Source organism: Anolis sagrei, chromosome 2, assembly GCF_037176765.1.
Source record: "Anolis sagrei isolate rAnoSag1 chromosome 2, rAnoSag1.mat, whole genome shotgun sequence".
NCBI classification, from domain to species: domain Eukaryota; kingdom Metazoa; phylum Chordata; class Lepidosauria; order Squamata; family Dactyloidae; genus Anolis; species Anolis sagrei.
The window spans coordinates 122,432,592-122,456,292 of NC_090022.1; the positions used below are offsets into that span (position 1 = coordinate 122,432,592).

General features: G+C 38.7%; 1 protein-coding gene across 1 annotated transcript in view; it reads right to left on the minus strand.

Annotated features, from left to right (window-relative positions):
• LOC132768545 (myosin-3) overlaps positions 1 to 10,422 on the minus strand; it is a 111,720-nt gene extending 101,298 nt beyond the window's left edge. Inside the window, exons 1-16 of the mRNA XM_067464813.1 lie at positions 10,367 to 10,422; positions 10,004 to 10,059; positions 8,011 to 8,222; positions 7,260 to 7,403; positions 7,023 to 7,179; positions 6,834 to 6,861; positions 6,613 to 6,727; positions 5,785 to 5,877; positions 5,196 to 5,259; positions 5,013 to 5,111; positions 3,937 to 4,040; positions 3,699 to 3,837; positions 2,233 to 2,351; positions 1,038 to 1,187; positions 475 to 645; positions 17 to 326 (exon numbers count right to left, since the gene is read on the minus strand). Of these exons, the coding sequence (XP_067320914.1) occupies positions 17 to 326; positions 475 to 645; positions 1,038 to 1,187; positions 2,233 to 2,351; positions 3,699 to 3,837; positions 3,937 to 4,040; positions 5,013 to 5,111; positions 5,196 to 5,259; positions 5,785 to 5,877; positions 6,613 to 6,727; positions 6,834 to 6,861; positions 7,023 to 7,179; positions 7,260 to 7,403; positions 8,011 to 8,214 (1,897 nt within the window). The 5' untranslated portion in view covers positions 8,215 to 8,222; positions 10,004 to 10,059; positions 10,367 to 10,422. The remainder of the gene's footprint in view (positions 1 to 16; positions 327 to 474; positions 646 to 1,037; positions 1,188 to 2,232; positions 2,352 to 3,698; positions 3,838 to 3,936; positions 4,041 to 5,012; positions 5,112 to 5,195; positions 5,260 to 5,784; positions 5,878 to 6,612; positions 6,728 to 6,833; positions 6,862 to 7,022; positions 7,180 to 7,259; positions 7,404 to 8,010; positions 8,223 to 10,003; positions 10,060 to 10,366) is intronic.
• Between the last annotated feature and the right edge of the window lie 13,279 nt (positions 10,423 to 23,701).

The window sequence follows — 23,701 nt, forward strand, 5'->3', positions numbered from 1 at the left end:
GTGTTACATAACTTACCATCCTCTAGAGTAGCAAAGGTGGCATAAAGATTTGCCAATATCTTAATGGATGATTTCTGATAGAGTGCTACAACGGTTTCATTTAGGGGATCTTTGTTCTTTTCCAGCCAACCGGTAATATTATAATCCACAATTCCTGCGTAGTGCACCAAGGAGAAATGAGCCTCAGCCTTTCCTTTGACAATCTTAGGCTTCTGGAAGTTGGCAGATTTTCCAAGATGCTGATCATAGAGTTTGTTCTTGAAAGAAGTATCAGTTGCCTTAGGAAACATGCACTCCTCTTCCAAGATTGAAAAAATGCCCATTGGCTACATTGAAAAAACAAACACAGATTTATTCTGTGTGTATGTGCGTGTGTACATATATACATACATATGTCTATATCTATCTATCTATCTATCTATCTAATACCTAGCTGAAGTGGGTGCTTATTTACAAGACACATATCCAATGTACCTTCTCAATAAGTTCAATGCAGGCTGCCAAATCCATTCCAAAATCTATGAAAGTCCATTCAATTCCTTCTTTCTTATATTCTTCTTGCTCCAGCACAAACATGTGATGGTTGAAAAACTGTTGCAGTTTCTCATTAGTGAAGTTGATACAGAGCTGCTCCAAGCTGTTGTACTACCAGGAAAGAAGAAATATGTTTTATTAATGCCCACAAAGTTGATGTTTAACCTAGGCTGTTGAGTGATCACCTCAGTGGAATGCACATATTCCATTAATATGAATTACTTTGGTCTTGAGGAAACATATGTAAGTATTTTTAATTACTTTTGCATGCTAGTTATGTTGCTAAGTCCAGTCACAGGGAACAGTAATAGATTTTCTTTTATTAACAGTTAAAGTTCAAAATCTATTCCAGTCTTTCCATCATAGATTCTGAAAGTCTACAGCATATTCTTATTTAACTCTTGTGTTATTCATTTGTTGCTATGCTCTGGGACAAAGTTAAAAAAAACCCTCCAATGGTAGTTAATATGGAACAGTCAAAAGCTCACAGTAGATCTAATTACCTCAAAGATCTCAAAGCCCGCAATATCTAGCACTCCAATGAAGTGTTGTCTGGGCAACTTTGTATCCAGTTGTTGATTGATACGAGCTACCATCCAAAAGAACAGCTTTTCATAGACTGATTTTGAAAGCGCATTGACAGCATGATGTACCTGAGTTTAGTACAAAATAAAAACACCAATGTTTTTGAAACAGATCCTATCTTGTCACTCAGGAATAATAGGAATAACACTGACCTTTTTCAATAGTAAATAAAGTTGTTTTATCCTAAAAAAAACCTAAAGGCAATAATGAATTGTAGAATCATAGAACTGGAAATGGCCATATGGGCCATCACTTCCAACAGCTAGCTGAATGCAGAATCTCTAGCAAAAGTTTCCTCAGCAGGAAGCTGTCCAGTCTCTTTTTGGAGACACCCAGAGAAAAAGATCTCACCACCTCCCTCAGATTTTAGTTCCATCACCAAACTGATTTTATTTTCTAATGTTCAGTACATTTTTCTTTGTGACAGACCTTGATATATTCAAAGAGTGCAATCATGTCATGTTTTAGTCTTCTCTTCGACAGACTGAACAAACCCAGATTTCAACTTTTAAAAATATTTCCTTAAAAAAGATCCTGTAGATATTTTCACATATCAACTCTCATCCCTGGCTATCCCAAACCTCAATATAGTCCCTTGCTGGTGTAAAAAAAAAAACAAAACATTGTAGTTATGTAGCTCTAAGGCAGGATTGATGTTGCTATAATATCTCCAAAACTGATACAGGTTAAAGTATCCCTAATCTAAAATGCTTGGGACCAGAAGTGTCTGGGTTTTCTGATTTTTCCTGACTTTTCAATATTTGCATATATCTAATGAGATATCTTGGGAATGGGATCCAATTCTAAACATGGAGTTAATTTATATTTCAAGTACCTTATACACATAGACAGAGGGTGTTTTTATATATAGTACTTTTATAATGTTGTGCATGAAACAAAATATGTGTATTGAACCATTAGAATGCAAAGGTGTTACTCTCTGAGCCACCTGCATGGATAATTTTGGATTTTGGAGTATTTTCGTTTACAGACTTCCAGATAAGGGATGCTCAGTCTGTATTCTTAAACTGAAGAACATACTGGAGAACATTCCTTGCCTGAGAATTCTTCATATAAACTGGCAAACACATTTTATTTCCTGAATGCACTCACCTGGTCTACTGTTTGACCTTTGGTCACATATTCATTCCCCACTTTCACTCGAGGAAAGCACAGGGCTTTCAGCAGATCTGAAGAGTTCAGGCCCATCAAATAAGCTGTCTTGTCGGCCTCTGCCCAACATAGAAAAAGCAAGCAGTTATGAAACACTTTCAGAATCCCTATGGTCCAGAGGGATGTAGATAGTGGCATTTGTGGCAGAACTAATCTGAAGAAATAGGTCATTCAGACATGTGGTCAAAGCACCACCATCAGCTGACCTGACACATCTTTTGAATCCATTTTCAAACAGATGCCTTTAAAAATGTCATTGAATTTTCTAAGTTAATTGAATCCCATATAATATCTTCCATAGAACAACAAGAGCACATTGATTGCAAAACTGCAGCACTTCATTCATTCGTTCATTCGTTCGTTCATTCATTCATTCATTCATTCATTTCTTTTCTTTTTTTGTTTTACTCACAATACAATAAAAAAGGAAAGAAAAGAAATACAGTTGTATTATTCATCGTTGGAATGCAAAAGCAAGATGGGACGAGACTAATCATTCATCGGACCACTGAAATATTATTTTAAAAGGTGAGTTGTCAAGCCTCCTGGTTGTTTACTAGACTTGGAGTGGAATAAGGAGCAGGGGAGGAATAAAAAAAATCTAATCTTCTATAGATGTTGAGGTCACAAAATCTGTAATCAATCAGTCTAAAGTCACAAGGTGAAGCCTGCAATCTTTTAGAATGAGTGCAAATGCATTTGCATCAGGTTTCACTTCAATACATGTGAAGATAATTGTATCTGTAGAGGCAGACCTTTCTCTATAGACAAACCTGAAACCTGATATCACCATACCTTAAGACAACTCCACAGGTTTGCAATCTCCATTTTAGAAATTTTAATAAAATTACAGATTTAGCAGCCTTGGCCACTGTGAATCTTTTACTTTTCTCCTCCTTATTTCTTTCCCCATCCCCAGATTGGTTAAGGGTCCTACCACTTCATTTCACTGAGGTTTTTTGCCCCTTTGAAGCACTTTAAAGATAGTCCTGGCCCAGGAAGCATTGCAAGACACAGCAACAACATAGAGGTAAGTGTGTTTGGGGTATCTCAGATGGAGCTGCTTGCATTTTTGGGCTCTTCCCCCTTTGTGATGAGGAAAAGGGCAACATGGCAATGAGCATTGCCACCCTTTCTTCTGATAGGGACAGGGTGCCAACATGCCTTTTCCCATCCCTCACATGGTATGGAAGAAAAAGGGAAGGTGTGTGGGGCACGATGAGTCACCCGGAGTGCCCTCGATTTCACCCACAACTGCTGGCAAAATGACACACACACCCCAAATTAGTCCTTTAAACATTGTTTTTTTATTCCTCATTTTTTTTCATTTTTGCACGGGTTGTCCACTCTTAACTCCTAAGAAAAAGGAAGGCAGACTGTAGAATGATATATATCAGATCCCTCACCTTCAGTGCCATCAGGCTCTGCCTGCTCCTCTCGTGGTTTCTGCTTAAACTTCATGTTTCCATAGTGCATCACTGCCCCTGTGAGTTTATAGATGCCAACTTTCTCTTCAGCAGAGAAGCCCAAGATGTCTATGGCTGTCTGCACCAGAGGGAAAGATGGTACATGCAACAATTACCATAATCGGAATGATTAACATCTTAACTGGAACTGCATGTGCTTATCATGACTTGTACTCACATCAGTAGCTATTAGCTCCTCTTGGTCATCAATACTTTTAACAGAGATCTCCCCTTGACTTACAAATGGATAGTCATAAGGGTTAGTTGTAATGAGAAGCATTTCTGAAATATAAACAAAAGAGTTCAGTTAATTAGTTGGACTTCAGATATAAAAAGAGATTTAGAAATTGTTCAAAATCAGTCCCTATTATTTCTAGACATGTGTATGTATGTATGTATGAAGGGTAAGAAATCTTGAACATAATTTTAATTTCTGTTATATATTTCTGAGCAGCTATAATTGGGCAACAACTTCTACTATGCTCTATTTTGCCTTTTGTGTGTGTTAAAGCCATTTGTCAATATATGACTGACTTATACTTCTAATAAGTACATATCTGTGCTGGGTTGGGAAGAAATCCCTAAATTGAAGAGTTATTGGTTAATATAAGAGACATTCAATGAGATAGCTGTTGTGGCTTTAAAAAAGGTTTTTGCCAAAACTTTTAAAAATTCCCTAAAATCAATAGATGTATGAAGGTTTCTGAAAGTTGGGAGGAATGATCCCCTGTTATATTATGTTATTGTACAGAAAATTCAAGGAAAGAGCTTTTTAAAAAATGTTGTTTCTAAAAGCTTTGAAAATTCCCCAGAAATCCATGGATAAGTGAAACATTCTGAAACTTGATTGACTAACAGTGGTAAATATGTTCTACCACTCTAGCAAGTTTCACCCTAATAGCTGTAAAAATGAGTGGAAAAGGTCCCTCTGAAGTTTCCACAATTAGAGTAATTATGCACAATTACTATAACAAAAAAGTATCGAAATTTCATTACTCTCGTCATACTAACAAAATTTTCACTAACTATATTTTTGAAACACTTTAGAAATGAAATGCCAGCACTCCCTAATTTTGTAATTACGTTTGGGGGAAAAATAATCAATTGCACTTGCCTAATGGCCACCCCATGGATTTCATAGGGTTTCCTTAAACAAGGAATACTCAGAGGTGGTTTTGCCATTTCCTTCCTCTGGAAGATAGCCTACATCACAACCTCTGAAATTCAGAAAGGCAATACATTAAAATCACTTACCTATTAGATCTGGCTTCTTGTTGGACATGATCTGATAGAAAATGTGGTAACTTCTTTCAGCCTTGAGCTGAAAAGTTACTCTTGATTTTTCCAGCAAATCTGCAACAAAAATTCACAAGAATACTTATAAGCCCACTTATATGTGCACTCTCATTGCATTATGATTCAAGTACCTGTACTTACAGGTCTCGATATCTGCAGAGGCCAGTTTCCCAGTGGCACCAAAATGAATCCGAATGAATTTGCCCTGCAGAGCAGAAAGTGGTAGCCATTACACAAATAAATGTAACCCTCCAATATTGCACAGATGAAAAACTTATTATTATTTTGGGCTTTTATATGCTGTCCTATCTCAACTTCCGCAGAGAGACTCAGGATGGCTGCAAACAGGGCATATGTAGTCAATCTACTTCAGAATATAGTTAAAATGACAAAAGTTTTTAATGGGGAAGAACAGACAAAGTAAGAGAGGCTACAGCAGTTTGTGCACTCTATTGCAATTGGGTTGGGATGGGAAGGAACCTTCTATCCTAATGAATTTCTTTGGTGGTGGAGAAAATTCACCATACACAAGGAGAGCCCCCCCCCCCCAACATCCTTTCACAGTTGTGACCCACTCATCCAAGTTGCTTCTTTCAGCACTATAGTTAGTAAAGTGTCATTGAAGCCAACTGAGAATTTCCCCCTAATTGTTCTATGGGAAGGATGAAAAAGGGAACTCTGTAAAAGAGAACATAGGAGCCACACTTCTAAGAGATATTGTGCCACTTACAAAGCGGGAGGAGTTGTCATTTCTCACTGTTTTGGCATTCCCAAAGGCCTCCAGCAAGGGGTTGGCACTGATGATTTGATCCTCAAGTGTCCCCTGTAGAAATTGTTTGAATATATATATATATATGAAAAGCCACAGACAAAATGATAAATATACAGTAGCTGCTACTGAATACTTTTGGATTAATGATATCTTGTGACACATTCCTATTCAGGTTTGTCCAGAGCTAATTCTCACTATGTTCAGTGCAATTTACCCCTAGATATATGTGCATAGGTTTGACCTTTGAAGCACAATTCTACACGTTTGCTCAAAAGTAAGCACAATTGGTTCTCTGTAGCCAATCATTTTGCATCTATGGATTTAAACGTCTACAGCTTGGAAGAAAATAATCTAAAAAGCCTATCTTCATTTTGCCATTTTATATAAAGAACACAATTTTACTGTACCATTTTATATAGTAGGATGTGTATCCACAGATTTTACCAAATCCTAGTGGATATCAAGAGTCCACTGTACCATAAAGTTACAATGGGGCTTATTCTGTAGGAAATGGATTTAGGAAATAGAAACCCCAAGAGACTCCAGGATCAGTGAGGAAATCTTATTCAATTCTCTTTCACCTCGGGCTCTTTGATTCTCCATCCATGGATTCATTGGTCTTTTGAAAGCAACCATAAGGTTGATGTGACCCTCCAAGAAAAGCAGTTTGACACCCCTGCCCAGAAGCATTAATGAAATCAAATAAAGGCCCTTCAAACAGCCTGGCCCCAGGCCTAAATATTCCAGATAAACATGCACTTCTGTGACTAGATCTACTGATCATACCTTCATCTTGGATTGGGATTCCTTTTTCTTGGATACATCTCCAGTAGCTGCAATTGTTGCAAAATACTGGATGACCCGCTTGGTGTTGACAGTCTTTCCAGCACCAGATTCTCCACTGTCAAGAACAATTAAGCACTTGTAAAGAAAAATTGAGCACATTAGGCATGCCATAATTCTACAATACCAAAATAAAGCCAGACAAATGTAAAGTGGCTACTTACGTGATCAGGATAGACTGATTTTCACGATCTGTTAGGACAAAAGGGAAAATATGCTTACCATGCTATAAAGATATATACTCAGTTGGCAACAACTGAATTAATTCTATTTAAACAATGATAATATGATAAAATTATCTGTGCTCCCACAATACTGTTCTCCTTATGATGCTTTATTTGCCTCATACATACCAGTTAGCATGAACTGATACGCATTGTCAGAGATGGAGAAGATGTGGGGAGGTGCCTCTGTACGTTTTTTGCCCCGGTAACCAGCCACAACCTCTGGATTGTATACAGGAAGCCATTTGTATGGGTTGACGGTGACACAGAAGAGACCTGAGTAAGTCTACATGAAAACCAAGAGAAGAATTGTTATAGCCTACCCTTCCTGGGGGCTCTTCTTTTGCCCCAGGTAACACGACTTACATAGATCATCCAGGAGCTGTAGCGATCTTTGAGGTTATACAAAACTGCAGGTTCATGCAAGTGAGTCAGCATTGCCATATCTTCACTTCTGTCAAACTTTGGTGGGTTCATAGCATATACATCTTCTGGCTTGACAGTCAATGTCTGAAAAGTGAAGAGGAAAAGACATAATATAAAGCAGGGTCAGAAAGTGGTGCAAACTTCAGTGCAGACACTATTCTTTGAAAAGAGTATAATTACTACTTGCTTTAGAGCTATTTTTTCCTTATACCTGCCTTTAGCTTGACAAGGACAGGCAATACTGTACTGATCATTTAAAACTGTCAAGGAATTAAGTCTAGTTTTCAAAATAATGCAGTTGTTTCAACAACCTATTTGAATTGAATACCTCAAGGATCTTGGAACTTATAGTTTATCCCCAATATGAAAAAAACCAGAACAACCCTCTATTTCCTTAGAGACCTGTGTATCTCACTTCTATATTTACTTTGAAGAAGTAATCCCAGTGTGTAATGTGCTTTACACCTCTTCTCCTGTTTATCTGCTGAATAACCAACTGAACAAATGCAACTGAGAGGAATGTTTTGCTCAGTGGATTTCAACCTTGTTTTCCCATGTCCAAACCCAATACTATCTCTATCGTACCACAAATAGGAAACTGGTGATTTATTACATTCTTTATTCTGGAGAGAGGGAGGGAGTTATGCTTTCTAGGGGACCAAAGATATCCTCTGCCCTGCTTGATGCTTACCCTGCCGTCATGGGTCTCCACAGTGGTTTTCCCACCTTCGGAACCCTTGATTTTCCCTTTTGTATATTCCTCCCTGGTATCAGCCACAAAGCAATAAGTCTTGGCATCAAAGGGTTGGTTCTGAGCTTCTATTCGCTCCTTCTCAGACTTTCGTAGGAAAGGGGCAGCGGCCCCAAAAACTTCCATTTCTGAATCCCTGCTCATGGCTGCAGCTATAAAAGGAGAAGAATGCTTAGTTTGGTCTATTCAAGGCTGAGACACTTGAAACAGAGACATGATACTCACTGAGCATTAGAAAGCCTTTATCCACAAATCTAGATCATGATGTATCACAGAAGTGAGTTTGTTGCACAAATACAAAATGTTAACTCTTCAGATACAACATTTGCCTTCAGTGCTTTTTTGTTGTTACAAATCAGGTTAGAATAATGTATATTGAGATAAGACTTGTATGGCAAAAGCTTATTAACTGAATTGATGTATCAATAATTTTTTAAAAAAAACAAGTCAGGTTGTGAGACCTGAAGCCTTGGAAAGGAAGTGTGTGTTTGTGTGTGTGTATGTGTAATCTTCTAGTTGAGAGCCAGTGTGGCACAGTGGTTTGAGTATTTGACTCCAAGAGATCAGGATTTGTGCCCACCAGCAGTGGCAAGTCACATTACCTCAGCTCCCAAAGAAAGCAATAGAAAACTTTCTCTCAGTACGTCTCATGGAGAAAATATAATTCCAATAACAACATACCTTGTACAGAAAATATAATTGTAAATATTGTCTTTGACACGATCACCTTTCCTTGTGATGCTAACTAAACCAAATGCATCAATGAAGTTAGATCTGTCCATTATCCTGTTGCTTATATAGGGAAACTGGAAGCGGGCAGCTGTTTTTCTCTCATTCCAAGCATGCCTTAGGCTCAGTTCTCTGCTGAAAAGTTACATCTTTGAAATATGCCTTCTGCATCTCAATAACACAACAGATGTGAAGAACTGATAACATACAGGAGCAAGAAATCCTGCACAGGATTGGCTTACTCCTTCTTACAATTTCGTCCTTGCCCAACATAAATGATTCCACAGAATAAATAGTCAAAGCCTCATGAATCAGTTGCTCTGAGTTTTCCGGGTTGTATGGCCATGTTTCAGAAGCATTCTCTCCTGATGTTTAATCCACATCTATAGCAGGTATCCTCAGAGGTTGTGAGGTCCGTTGGAAACTACCAGCATGGCCATTCAGCGGTAATCAAGGTGGCCAATTGCAACATTCACACTTGCATCAAACAGACAAGAGTTCTTTCTCCCACCCTGGACATTCCACAGATATATAAACCTCCCTTGTCTAGTTTACAACAGACCTCACAACCTCTGAGGATGCCTGCCATAGATGTGGGCAAAATGTCAGGAGAGAATGCTTCTGGAACATGGCCATACTGCCCAGAAAACTCACAGCAACCCAGTGATTCCAGTCATGAAAGCTTTCAACAACACAGCCTCATGAATGTTTCTATGTGCAGGGCTGGAGCAGGATGGCCGACATAAAATATGGTCAGTTTGATCATGAATTTCCACATGTGCATGGCAGAATGTTGTCTGAATAGAAAAGTCTCTGTGTAGAGAAGGTGTGTGAGAAATGAATATCTGTGCTTGTTATTCATGAGAAATAGAGTCCTCAAGTATCAGCTGAAAGGAGCTTCAATAAAATGATTAACACCTTCTGATAGGAGATTAGGGATCTCATTTGGGAAAGTGAATTACAATATATTAAGTGAAGATAACAGGGATTAGAGCTTTCAGTAGATGGTCAATTTATTTCTTGCAGTTCTAACATTTCACACAAAATGTGCAGATATAACAGCCTTTCTCTCTCTCCTCCCCTCTCTCTCACACAGCACGTAATTTATATCAATTTAAAGCTGAAAGACTGAAGAAACATATCACACACAGAGGAGTTTATGGAGAGGAAGAGGATGACTCCATTCCCACACCTGACTTCTCACCTTTTTATAAAATGCTCCCAACAGAAGGTAGAAAGGAACTGGATGAAATGTTTAACCTGCAAAGGAAGAGATGGTTTAAATGCTGATCAGTCCAGGATTCCCAAGCAGTCCAACAGCTGAGAATTTTTCACAATCTTCCCATAGACAAAGGCTTAGAATAGACTACAATCATCTTCCCACATCCCCCTGCAGTACACATACACCAAATGGCAATTTCTTAAACTCACCCATTCTACTGAACTGCCCTTATTTGCTATTTTAATAATTGCAAAATTCCCCAAACTTGGAAGTTCCTCAAACAAGAGGGAAAGAAATTAGAAAAAAAATAGATGTGGAGGAAGAGAAGCAGAGCATTAAACTTACCTCAGGCAGTTCGTAGACACCAAGAAACCTTTAGTCTCAGTCAGCTTATATAGGCTCTGATTCTTCTCTTAGCTCAACCCTTCTCTATATTTGGAAATCAGAGGCCAGCCCTATAGTATGCTTACCACTTATACACTTTTTTCCCTCTTTAAGTGTATTTATAGTAGTGACCAAATTCAGTCATTATTTATGAATTCTGATACCTTGGCAGGAATTGTAGCTGTTAATCTCTGATGATTTTAGTCCTGGAAGTTAAGACTATTTCAGGAATAAGTATCTGATTCCAGAGATAAATGAAAGATTGTGACTTTTTAAAAGGGTTTATTCATTATGTGCTTGTAGGGGTTAGTTACTAGACCAAGTGATGAAACTACGTATATATGCACTTTAGCAGATTATCATTAGGGCTATTTATTCTGTTTTCCTTATTACCGTATCAGTTGAATATTCACGGTTCTAAAACATGTGCAGATATTGTTTGCTCATACGCGCATCAGTGAATCTCTGCAGAATTAAGCCAAATGTTCAAAACTGTACTTTCCTGTGTAGTGTGTGAAGTGCCCAATGAAGCTGTTGATGTCACCAGTTCATAGATAGAATCAAAGTGACAGTAAGAAAACAGAACATTGGGATTTATCAACAGGTTTCTGTGGCTCATGTCCAATGATATTGATTTTCCTTTCTGATATGTGTGATACTACAACTCCCGGGAAGTCTTGGTAAATCTGTCAGTCAAATAGTTGATGGGAACAGGGAGTTATTCTTTACTCTTATTTATCTCAACCCATGTGGGTTGGATGAAACTGCAACAGTGTACAATTGAACTACAAGAGATTAATTTCCTATCAGTGGGAAGCAAACCACTGGAAAATCAACAGTGATACAAGTTGGGAAAGAATGACTATATTGAAAATAGCACAGCAAAGGAATAAAGAACTGTGAACCATATTGAGGACTGTGATTGAAAAGAGATACAAATCTAATGGTTGAATGGAATACCTACTACATGGTGCATTAACAAAACAGCTCTATAACATTTATTTAGTCTCTAGTTGTTGTCATTAAAATGGATGTCCCTCTTATCTTTTCAGACTGAGCTTATTACTGACTTGCCTCTCTCCTCAACAGTCAGGGCCTCTTAATGAAGGATGGCAAAGAATTATAACTATGTGACCACCAAGAAGGGAGTTATAGGTGACAGCTGATCAAAACACAGTGATGAGAAACTAAGGGAAAATATATGACAAAGGAAGACTGAGACTTGACAGAAACTGCAGAGTCGCAACTCTCTGAGGTTTTGTAAGTAAGATGCTGCCTTGAGCTTTTCTGTTAATAAAAAATGGGAAGGGAGGAAATCCAACCTTCATGGAAGGACAAACTGTTTCTAGGGCACCTATACTCTACAGCAGAGCTTTCCATGTTGGTGACACACCTTTTTAGGCATGCATAATTTCACCACACAGTAATTTAGTTTTACTAGAAATTCAGAGGTTAAACCAACCCTTTCTAAGAGATATGAACACATGCATACATTCAAATAATGAAATGTATGGGGACAAAATATATCTCATAAAACCTTTCTCATATATATATATGATTTATCACTTATTTCACATTGACTTAAAGGTTTCTCATTACGTTTGCATGACACACCTACACACTGCAGCTGACATACTAATGCAGTGTTTCTCAATCTGGGGGTCGGGACCCCTGGGGGCAGGCATGTAGCCAGGGGGCGGGCTTGAGGGGCTTCAGCCCCCCCCCCCCCGAAATTCTCAGGGTGGTCCATGAGAAGGCCTTACTGGTACATTATTTAAACTGTTATGTTTATTCATATGATGATCTGATCACCATGCTCAATATATCCCATATGCATGGGGGTATTGGGGTAACAGTACAAAAGGTTTGCTAGGGTAAAATCTCTTTCACTCAGACTCAGCCCCCCCCCCCCCCCCCCGAATCAAACTCAGCTCCCCCCGAAACAAAATCCTGGCTACGGGCCTGCCTCAGGGGATAGCGAGAGGGTGTCCGAGGGGTTGCCGAAGACCATCAGAAAACACAGTGTTTTCTCTTGGTCATCTGGGTTACGTGTGGAAAGTTAGGTCCAATTCTATTGTTGGTGGGGTTCAGAATGCTCTTTGATTGTAGGGGAACTATAAATCCCAGCAACTACAACTACCAAATGCAAGGTCTATTTCCCCCAAACTCCACTAGTGTTCACATTTGGGCATATTGAGTATTTGTGCCAAATTTGGTCCTGATCCATCATTGTTTGAGTCCACAGATGTAGATGAACTACAACTCCTAAACTCAAGATCCATGCCCACCAAATCCTGCTAGTGTTTTCTGATGGTCATGGGAGTCTTGTGTGCCAAGATTGGTTCAGTTCCATCATTGGTGGAGATCAGAATGTTCTTTGATTGTAGATGAACTATAAATCCCAGCAAGTACAACTCTCAAATGATAAAACCAGTCCCTCCCCCCCAACCCCATTAGTATTCAAATTTGCGCATATTGGGTTTTTGTGCCAAATTTAGTCCAGTGAATGAAAATACATCCTGCATATCAGATATTTACATTACGATTCATAACAGAGGCAAAATTATATTTATGAAGTAACAATGAAAATAATTTTATGGTTGGGGGTCACCACAACATGAGGAACTGTATCACGGCATTAGGAAGGTTGAGAAACACTGTACTAATGTGTCCCTGACACACAGTTTGGAAAGCTCTGTTCTACAGCAATGGTGCACAACCTATGGCCCTCCAGGTGTTTGGGACTCCAACTCCCAGAATAAAGCCTTAGCCAGCTTGCCCTAGAATTCTGAAGCTAAAATCTAAAATACCTGAAGGGCTACAAGTTGTGCACCACTGCTCTACAGCATGGTGTAGTGGTCTGACTGTTGAGCTAGGACACTAGGAGAACAGGGTTCAAATCCTGGGTTGGTTGTAGAAAGCCATATATATCTAAATAGCATGATGCACCCAATCATCCACCTCCTGTTTCAAGTAAAATATTTTTCAAATCTAGAGGTTATTGTCTGCCCACTTCTCTCTTTTTTAGAATCTTTTTTTTTTTTTGTAGTTTCAGCAAGTTCTGGAAAGTTCTAGGGACGGAAAAGTGGCCCATAGGTATACTACCTTTGTCTACCCCTGATCTATAGAATCACGTGTATTCAAGGTCCAGGAAATTATTGTCAAGGCAAAAGAATGCATAAGGATTTTAATAAGTATTTCTTAAACTATAGTATTGCAGACTACTCTTCTGGTCTTTGTTGAACACTGGAATTGAGGCAATTCTTAAAATGCTTTCCACTGATTCCCCAATAACTTATTCTGTGCTTCAGTGAATAAAAATACATCAAGAAAGGGAAAGTATCTCTAAAGAATGGATAAATAATAATAGTTTTATATACATTCAATCTCATAGCAGATTGTTACTTAAAGCACCATTGTTCAGAGTAGCAGTGGCAACCATGTGACCATCCAAATACTGATGAACTACTACTTTTTAATGTATTTCCTTACTTTATTGATATGTATCTGTATAGTATAGTGTCAAATTGTTACCTCTTTGGGGTGCGAAGGGCGAGATACAAATGTGCTAAATAATACTGTCATTATCTCTTGCATTTGCTGGTGAGAACTGGAGTCCAGCAACATTTGGAGGGCCATAAGTTTCATACCGTAATTTTAAAGATTTGAAGTTGGGTTAATGGATGTTTGCCTCCCCTCCCCCCCACCTACCACCACCATTGCCTCATTCAGCAGACTGTTAAATGATGCTATATGTACCTATAACAAAGCATTGCAAACACCTTCTCATTATCACTAGGTACTCCGAAGATATCTGTGCTGTGCTTGACTTTAACCTATACCATAATAACTTGTTTAAGTCTTATGCACAATACTGAAAGAGCAGCTTTGAGGAACGAGATGAAGTTATGGAGTATAGAGATATATCATTAGCTGGATAATGTAGAATGTTGATAGGAAGAGAATCAACTCATTTTAAGTATGGTGCTGGAGGAGAGTTCTGTGGATACCATGGACTGCCAAGAAGACAAGTCCTAGAGCAAATTAAGCCGGAAAAATCCATAAAAGCCAAAATGGGTAAGCTGAAACTATCGTACTTTGGCCATACCATTATAATGTATGACTCGTTCAAAAAGACAGTGGCACTTGGCAAGGTGGAAAGCAGTGGAGAAAGAAGACAACCACATTACAACTGGATAGGCTCAGTCAAGGAAGTCACGGCCAATAGCTCACAAAACTAACAGAGTGATTTTGAAGTCTCTCATTCATAGCATCACCATAAAAATTGATTTGATGACTGTTAACAATAACAGTACTGTACATATTTATGCTGGAGTCTTCTTCAGTTGAACCCCCAGGCAAAAAAGTTCAATAATACCAGTACAATATCTAAAAGCTGCATCATTTGCTGCTCACCTTCATGGGAATTCTGCACTCAGCCTCAACCTTAAACCATGACAACATTCAACACTGCAACTTTTTAGAGTTTTTAAAGTTATTTTCTTTAACTAAAAAAAGATAAGTGGTTTGTGAAACAGGTGAAAGTGGTAGGAGCTACAGATGCCAAGGTTATATCCCCAGCAAGTCACTTTCATCCAGCTCCAGATAGACTTGGGAGCATACTGTCCTTTCTTTCATCTTAGGTCACTCAAAATTGGCAATAAACAATCACATCCCTCATGAAAGATGAATTCTTAGAATCCGCTTAAGCCTGAAGAATGAGCTCTGTCTTTTTTTAGCTGCAGTCTTTGGTGGTCAAACGCCTTTTGAATGTACTGTCATGCTTGTATTAGATGTCCATGGAAAGTTGAGATGCTCCTGAAGACACATCAATTTCATGCTAGGCTTCAGATGTAGGGACAGGAACTTTGTTGGGCTTTTTGATGGTCAGAAGAATTAGGATCAGGCAGCAATGATGAATCTGAGTTCCAAAGAGACATCATCTTTCCCTGCTTTTTAGCAAGTTTTACTACATACTGGAAAGCTAAGATGAAAGAAGAAAACTCTGAACTACAAGCAGTAAGAATCCTGCTCTTTGTCCCCATTCAGTGAGTATTGCATTGGGTAGCTAGTCTATAACTGTTACACAGTAGATATTGTCTATTCAACAGTTGCCATACTCTGTGGATGCCACATCATTTCCTGATGGCGTTTAATTAACTATTTGGTTAATATATACCAGGGATAGTCAACTTTGATATCCTGGAGTGGGGTGTAGTTTGTCATCTAGGGTCCTTGAAGTCTAGTTTTCTGGATAACTGCCTTACTCATGACTAGCAATTATTAGCAACAGATTAGGATTTCATAGTTATGACTATCAGAAACAAATAAAAATTCTTCTGGGAGCTAGATGTGAACCCATGACCAGCAGTTAGCCATCCCTACTATAAACAAGCCATCTATAAAGAAACAGATATGAATGTACAGAGAAATGTAAATAGCCAGTTACAGAATCCTATCATGTTTCCTTGGATTACAGCATTGAGCTATTATTGCTACACTCCTAAAACAATTATGAGAGATTTAAACCAGTTTAGACCTGTTTACGAAGTAGGAATGGTACCCTTCAACTACATTAGTGCTGGTGTCATGTGTCTGGAATTCTAATACTACTTTAATGTATTATTACATGATGTTACACTGGTATAGCAGTCCGCATACCATATGCTAATTTGCTGGTAGTGGAAGGGCTCTTTGGACCAGATATAAATCAGCTTAAATCAGACCCCATGTTGTAAAGTGGGAGCCCATCTTCACATTCAATTGTGCCTGTATTGTCAGTATTTCTCAGCCCGAGAAATCCAACTTGTAAAATACAAGGGCAAACAAAAGATTGTCAGTTATTCGTGGTAAGTGAAAACAGCATTAAGTAGAAGCAACAGAAGAAGAAAAATGGTTAAAGGTGCTCAGTGTAGTCCACCTCAAGTGAGATGCTCTGTTATGCCTTCTAATCTAGTCTGTATTTGCATATGGCTGTGGCATATACTAGTTATGAATCTGACTAACAATGGACTCATGCCTTTCAGAATTTCTTTGTAGTATAAATAAAATGAGACCAACAACAACAACAACAACAATATGAACTCAGTCCTACAGAATAACACATTGACATTAATGAACCAAGGAATATCTATCGCTGTGCCAAATTGTGACATTAATTCATACGGCGGGAATCTCTCAAAATGGTAAGTTGTTATCTACATGGTGGTTTTGCATTAATACTCACATGTCACTGGCAACAATATAGGGATTTTAAGTTTTTGTGAAACTATTCACAAAATTTGAACTGAATCCAAATTGTATTTTTTAAAGTATTGCCTATGTAATCTTATACAAATAAAATATTTGAGCAGAGCTCTATCAGGGAATATTGGATACTAAAGCTTTTATTGTGTTGAATGCTGTTGGTTAATTCTATATAAAATATAATCATTGAATCTGTGGCTCAGTGGTGTGTCAATAAAAGGTAAATCCCATTGATTCAGTGGGTTTACTCTAGTCAGGATTAACAATAGAACACAGACCATTTTCAACAATCGTAGATGAAATATTTGAAATATTGGGTTAAGGAAAGGTCAAATATATTTAGGCAAGAATAATTTCTCAGGCTGGATCTACATTGCCCTATATCTCAGATTCTGATCCCAGATTACCTGTTTATCCCAGATTATTTGGCAGTGTAGACTCAGGCTGAATTTTAAGGTAAAAGTAAAGGCTTCCCCTTGGCATTAAGTCTAGTCATGTCCGACTCTGGGAGTTGGTGCTCATCTTCATTTATAAGCCAAAGAGCGGAAATTGTCCAGCAATACCTCCAAGATCATGTGGTTGGCATGACTGCATGGAGTGCTGTTACCTTCCCGCTGAAGTGGTACCTATTGATCTACTCACATTTGCATGTTTTCGAACTGCTAGGTTGGCAAAAGCTGGGGGCAACAGAGGGAGCTCACCCTGCTTCCTGGATTTGAACCTCTGACCTTTTGGTCAACAAGTTCAACAGCACAGCTGTTTAACCCACTGTGCCACATTGGGCTCCATCAGGCTGAATCTACACTGCCCTATATCCCAGGATCTTATTTGTTTGTCCCAGATTATCTGGCAATGTGCACTCATATAACCCAATTCAAAGCAAATAATTTGGGATCAGATCCAGGATTTAGTGCAGCCTCTGTATAATCCAAAGCAGATAATTTGGGATCAGATTCTGGGATATAGGACAGTGTAGATCCTGCCTCATATAATCAAGTTCAAAACAGATAATCTGGGATCAGGCTAAATATTAATAGAACCAGTTGGGATTGGGGAGGTGGGTTGAGTAACGTATTGACTGGAGAAGAGATCTGAAGATCTCTAAAGCTTTCCCACAATTTTGTGAACAGTAGCAAAGTGCAGGGACATAGTATTTTTAGGCCATGGATTAGATTGAACAGTCAAGGGAATTGTTTAATCAAATGCACAACAGAACATCCACATCTTTATTAGGAGCAATGTAATGTTCAGCTAGAATGTACCAAGTGTTGTGACACAGCTGGAATCAGAGAGTGTTTCTGACAAAGATGATGGGACTCAGGGTCACAGTTTGGTTCAAGATGTCCCTCCTATAGATAGTGAAGAAGTGCAGTTTCCCACAGCAAGGCATGAGAGTGTTGATACAGAAGATAGCAGCCAGATGCAGATTGACTCCGAGAAGGAGGATTGCTCTTTGCCTGGTTCTCAGCTTGTTAATGAGCAGATTGACCTTTATGATACGGGAACTTTAGATAGGGCCACCCGGTTGGAATTCCGTGATCGAAGGAGTGAAAAGATAGCTAACAACAGGGAGGCCAGAGGCCAAAGAAATGGCTTCATGTTTTGCAAAGGGTATTAAACAGGGCGTTTGAGACCAGATCTTTGTCAAAGCAACTTTCGCGTTTACCTAAGGAGCTTGCCTAAGCTAGGCTGGATTTACCTTACAGTCTTTGTGTTCATGGTTCCAGGACTTTGTCATGTTCCCTTGAGTCTTGCTTTGCTGATGCCTATTGGATTATGCTTCAAGTGCTATGTTATCCTGATCTTTTGAAACATTACCTTTGCTTTTAAGAACTTTTTATCTTTTATTTTTAATAAACCATAAAGGCTGTGTGCAGTTTGGTGTTTTTCAGCAAGGTGATTCTACTCTGAGGTGCAACACCAAGAAGCATTTTCCATCCCTCAAAACTGCTTTGCCAAACAGACAAAACTAAATAATCTCATCCACTTCTTTTAAGATAATAAGCCTGAAAACATGGCTGCCATTGATGGTTTAGATCAGTGATTCTTAACCTATGGGCCGTGAGAAGAAAAATCTGGCTCGCAAACCTCCTTTCTCGTTATTTATCTATTTTATTTTATTTCTGCTCCTTTCCGCAGAGCTGACCAGCCCCTTTGGTACTAATGTTGGAGAGTGGTCCCTGGTCAATGTGGTCCCTGGTCAAAGTGATCCCCAATCAAGTGGTCCTGTTCAAGTGGTTCCTGTTCAAGTGGGCCCTGGTCAAATTGGGCACTGGTCAAGTGGGCCCTGGTCAAAAAAAGGTTGGGAACCACTGTTTTAGAGGAAATAAAATAAAATAGATAAATAACGAGAAAGGAGGTTTGCTTTAGAGCAAGCTCTTAATTTACTGGAGGACTGGGTTAAAAATAATCATGCTGTATCTTCTCTCTGCTTTTGCTTAGGAACTATCCTTGCTCTAGGAAGCTTTTTCTGCTAAATTCAATTGAGTTGCAAATATATAAAGTATACTCCCTTCCAGTAAAGCCTCCAGTATTATTTTACAATCTCAGTAGTTTTGTTGAGTATTATTTGCTTTACCTTGTTTACATATGACATTCCGACACCTGACACACTGGCAGTATCAACTCAATGGAATTCCAGGCTCATTTCTTGGTTAGCAAGACATCTTAAGAATATTTAAAACAAATTATCTTTAAATTAACCACACCTTTTGCCTTAAAATGCAGGTATTTAGTTGTCTCAAACAACAAATATTGAGTCCAGTTGCAGCTAAACATGTTGAATTCTCTTAAATTCAACATCCCAGCCCTTGTCCCCTTCTTGGAGTTGTTTATAGCACAAAGCATGGGATTCTGGCACTCTTCTTTAACTCTTATTATGGCCTTGCCATTAAAGTTTGCTTTACTTCTGCTCTTCCCTTTCTGGATGGGCTGGCTGCAGCGAAGCCCACCTGTGCTGTCCTTCTCCATTGGAATGTCTCAAGCCTTTAGTCTTGAGCTGGACATTGTCATTCCATTGGAGAAGGCCCTTTTTATGGCACTCCCTGCTGCATACCAGGAATGCAATTGCTTTGGAAGGAGACAAATGGGACTACAACATCTCATTCCAGAGGAGCTTCCGTCATTATGCCCTTGCACAGGATGGCATAGGCTAAACAGGGAGGGCAGCTTTTCAGATAACACTATTTTATACAAATACTTCTAAATACTTCAAAATAGATTTTTTAAAATAGATTTGAAACAGACTGCAGTTGAAGAGAAACACTTGGATAGTGCACAGGGTGCTGCAAATAATGTGCAATTCCTTATGTGATTACTAAAGCCACCATCCAAAGAGTTACTATTCCGGACACTACATGAATAACATATAGAATCTCTATCCTTATGCCAAGATGCTGACTGCAATAAAGATTGTTGCTGTGGTCTGGCCCAGGCGAAGCCATGAGGGGACCAGAGACACACACACCCTCACACACAAGGCAGGACAGTGGGACCCCGCCACTGTATATTAAATATTACTTTGCTGCAACCAATTAATTATTAAGGTTTCTTGTTCCTGCCCCAATTTATTGTTTCATATGCCACCTCCTTCAATAGAATGTTTAAAAAGCCACACAAACTCTCCCGGTGAAATAAAACAAGAATATGATGTTTATTTTGTTCTTGAAGAGTAAAGATGCATAGTGGTTTCAAATAACTTGTAAGGCTTTTTTACTTTTCAGAGAGAATGGTCTTTTAACTTGATTTCTTAAAAGCAATGTTCCACACAAAGGAATACAAGCAGGTTATTTTGGACCTTTTGAATCTCCCTTCCACACCAACACTCTTAACACCATAGAGGCCTACTAAATTCTCCCAGAAAACTTGAACTCATTCTCCCAGAAAACTTGAACTATTTTCCTCAAAGAGGTATCTTCTTAACAAACAGTTACCAAAACTCTTCCTTCCTTCCTTCCCCTTCAAAACTCCTAACTAACGTCTTCAAACACCAAACTCCCAACTGGATACATCCTACTGCCAATTCTCTCCTTCCCATATCTATTAAAATAATGCCTTTGATTTATCACACAGCTTCTGGGTTGGTACTCCAAACTGGGTGCCTCTTGTCCCATGCATGCTTGTCTCCCTGCCTTCTCTTAAACAAAGTCAGGTAAAAGGGGGTCACAAGTCAAACAAGCTTAAGAAGCCCTGCCAGCATCACTGCCTTCCACTTTTAAAAAATGGCAGATCTTATGCTATTAAGCAAGTTTGTAATTTCCATCCCAATGGAGAAACATTAACAAGACAGTTCCGAATGTGTGTGTATGTGTGTGTGTAGAAAGGAAACATATATGGAAAAGCAGGAAACATGTATAGTGACACTGGAAGTGTACTGTCAGCCGATTCAACAAAGGAAACTTGCCACAATCCTGAGGTTGTTCCACAGTTAAGTGTTATTCATTGTTATACAATCTTTTTGATTGGCTCCAATTTTCTTTTTATGCATAGATTTCTACATGCCTCAGTTATAACAACATATAACTGGTATGCCTCAGTTATAACAACATAGCTTATGCTAGTTATTAAGTCCTTGCAATCCTTCTGTGGCAGCCATAGGACCCCATCAGACTCCAAGTTACTAAAAACATAAGTGATCAAACATTAAAATAATGCAATCACTAGGAATGACTGACTACAGTAGTGATCAATAATGCAAAAGACTGCATTATGATTACAAAAGGGTATTTTAATTAAAAATAAGGGTCGTGTGATGACTTGCTCAAATGTCATGCAGCATTACCTTTTCCTCTTTTTAAAAATGAGATTTTGAAACTGAAAAAGTTGCCTTTCTTTCATTTCCTGCTGGCACCTTAAATATTCTCAGTCATATTTGATCCTTATTAAATCAGGAGTGTTTGTTTTGCAGCTCTACACTTCACACTGTCCTCTTCCTCAGAGACCTCTCAAGTAGCTGACACACTTTATACTTGCAGAAACATAAGACATTATCAACACAGGATCTGTTTGCCATAAGACAGCGGAAACAAGGTGTTGACATGCAAGATGGCTTTATTGCTGCAGTGTAGGTTGTTTCTGTCCCAAGGTGAGAAGGAGATATCTCCAGTTTGAATTCAATTTCATGTTAAAAAAATTAATGCAACAGTTTAAATTATTCTCTTTTTTGGATTCCTATTATAGATAACTTATCTTATAAATTTGTGACCTTGCAGTGGAAGAGAGCCATTATCACCCTTCCTCTCATGTATACAGTATGATAAGCCCCTTCATTTGTGGAATCAATATATATGGTGTCACTTATTCATACTTTCATTTATTCACTTAAGGTCTCCTGTACAAGCTGCACCCTCTTCTTGGTACATTTGCTGTTTGTCCTATTAAAAACAATAGGGTTTGCTGTTATCCATGATTTCACTGTTCAAGAATGTATCACACATGGATGTAAGGGTTACACTGTACTTTGTGAAGTATCCTGTGCCTATTATCACCAAGCTATTTTCCAAATGTTGGGGACATTTGGAAAATAGCTAGCCACTTTCAGCAGCTTCTTTTGTTATCTTCATCTGTCCCCAATGTTACAGATTTATCTTGTACCAATTGTAGTAAGAATTTAATAAGCAAGATTCCAAGACGCATGGAACATTTTCTGTAAGGATATCAGGTGTCCTCTATTTATTGTCATTCCTGTGGTTTTAAGTTTCTCCTACTTTTTTCCCTATTTTGTCTATCTTCCCACAGTGTTAAAAAGAAAAAAAAAGCAGGCTGAGAAATATGTATGAATAGTTCCTTAATTTCCATTATAGAAGTTATTCCTCTACTTCCCTCTCACTTACAATATTCGTTGTGTAATGCCACATGCCATATAATGGTAATTGTGATTTATTTATTGGCCTCCTATAATGTAATCGGGCTAGCTCTATCAGTTACTTTCTGAAAGCTTACAAACATTGGTACTTATTGGTACTGCAACCAGCTATGCCTTTTGGAGTGGGGAGATTCTTCATTCCTTTTCCTGCCCCTTCCCTCACCAGTTTTACAGAAATATGATATTCAACTATCTTTGATAAGTGAACATGCTCAAACTTAACTGAGGTATGTAGGATTGTTTTTGTTGTCATGTGCTTGAGTCATTTCCAGTTTATGGCAATCCTAAAATGAACCTATCACGGGCTTTGGCTGGCAAACAGAGAGGGTTTGCCATTATGTTTCCCTGAGACTGGAAGGGTAGGTTTCCATGGCTGAGCAGAGATTTGAAACCTGGTCTCCAGGTCATATTCCAGTGCTCAAACCACTACACCATGTGGCTCCTTTTTTTTTAAAAAAAGAATCAGATTCTCCTGCTAAAGAGTTTTTAATATGTCAACAAACCTGATGTGTTCCTCACCCCAGCACACAGCTCCCTTTAAACTATATAGAATCATATAATCATAGCATTGGACAAGGCCATCCAGAACACCCCAGCCATACAAGAAATAATAATCAAGCACTGCCTTTTCTAAGAGTATATATGATGATAATTTTAGTACATCGGTCTTCATCGATGAAAGCTTTAGAACAGTAATGGGGAAACTCATCACATCTTCGTACCTTTTCTGAGCAGAAAGTTATTCAGCTAAAATATCTATCACAGGAATGACTTAAATCACAGGAATGACTTAAATTATCACAGGATATTTATGCCCCATACTACTGGAGAAATTACTGTTTAGCCAGTATTACACCACCTGATATCCATCAGGAAGTAGCAGCAAATAATGAAAGGGTCAAGGCAATGGCATCTCCAGCCCATCCTCTGTTTGGATATCAGCCAGCATGCCAATGCCTTAAATCAAGAAATAGCTTAGTTTCTTTGATCTACAGAGATACTCGAACACCTCAGCAAGTGAGAGCCCAAAAGTGGCAGGCTAAAACCTAGAACCTCAATCCATGGCTGATACCAGATGAGAGACTCCCCCCTGGGCACACAGAAGGCTGGGTGATTTGGAAGAAAACCTGAACAGACTGCACTCTTGCACCACGAAGTGCAGAGCCAATCTTAGGAAATGGGGCTAC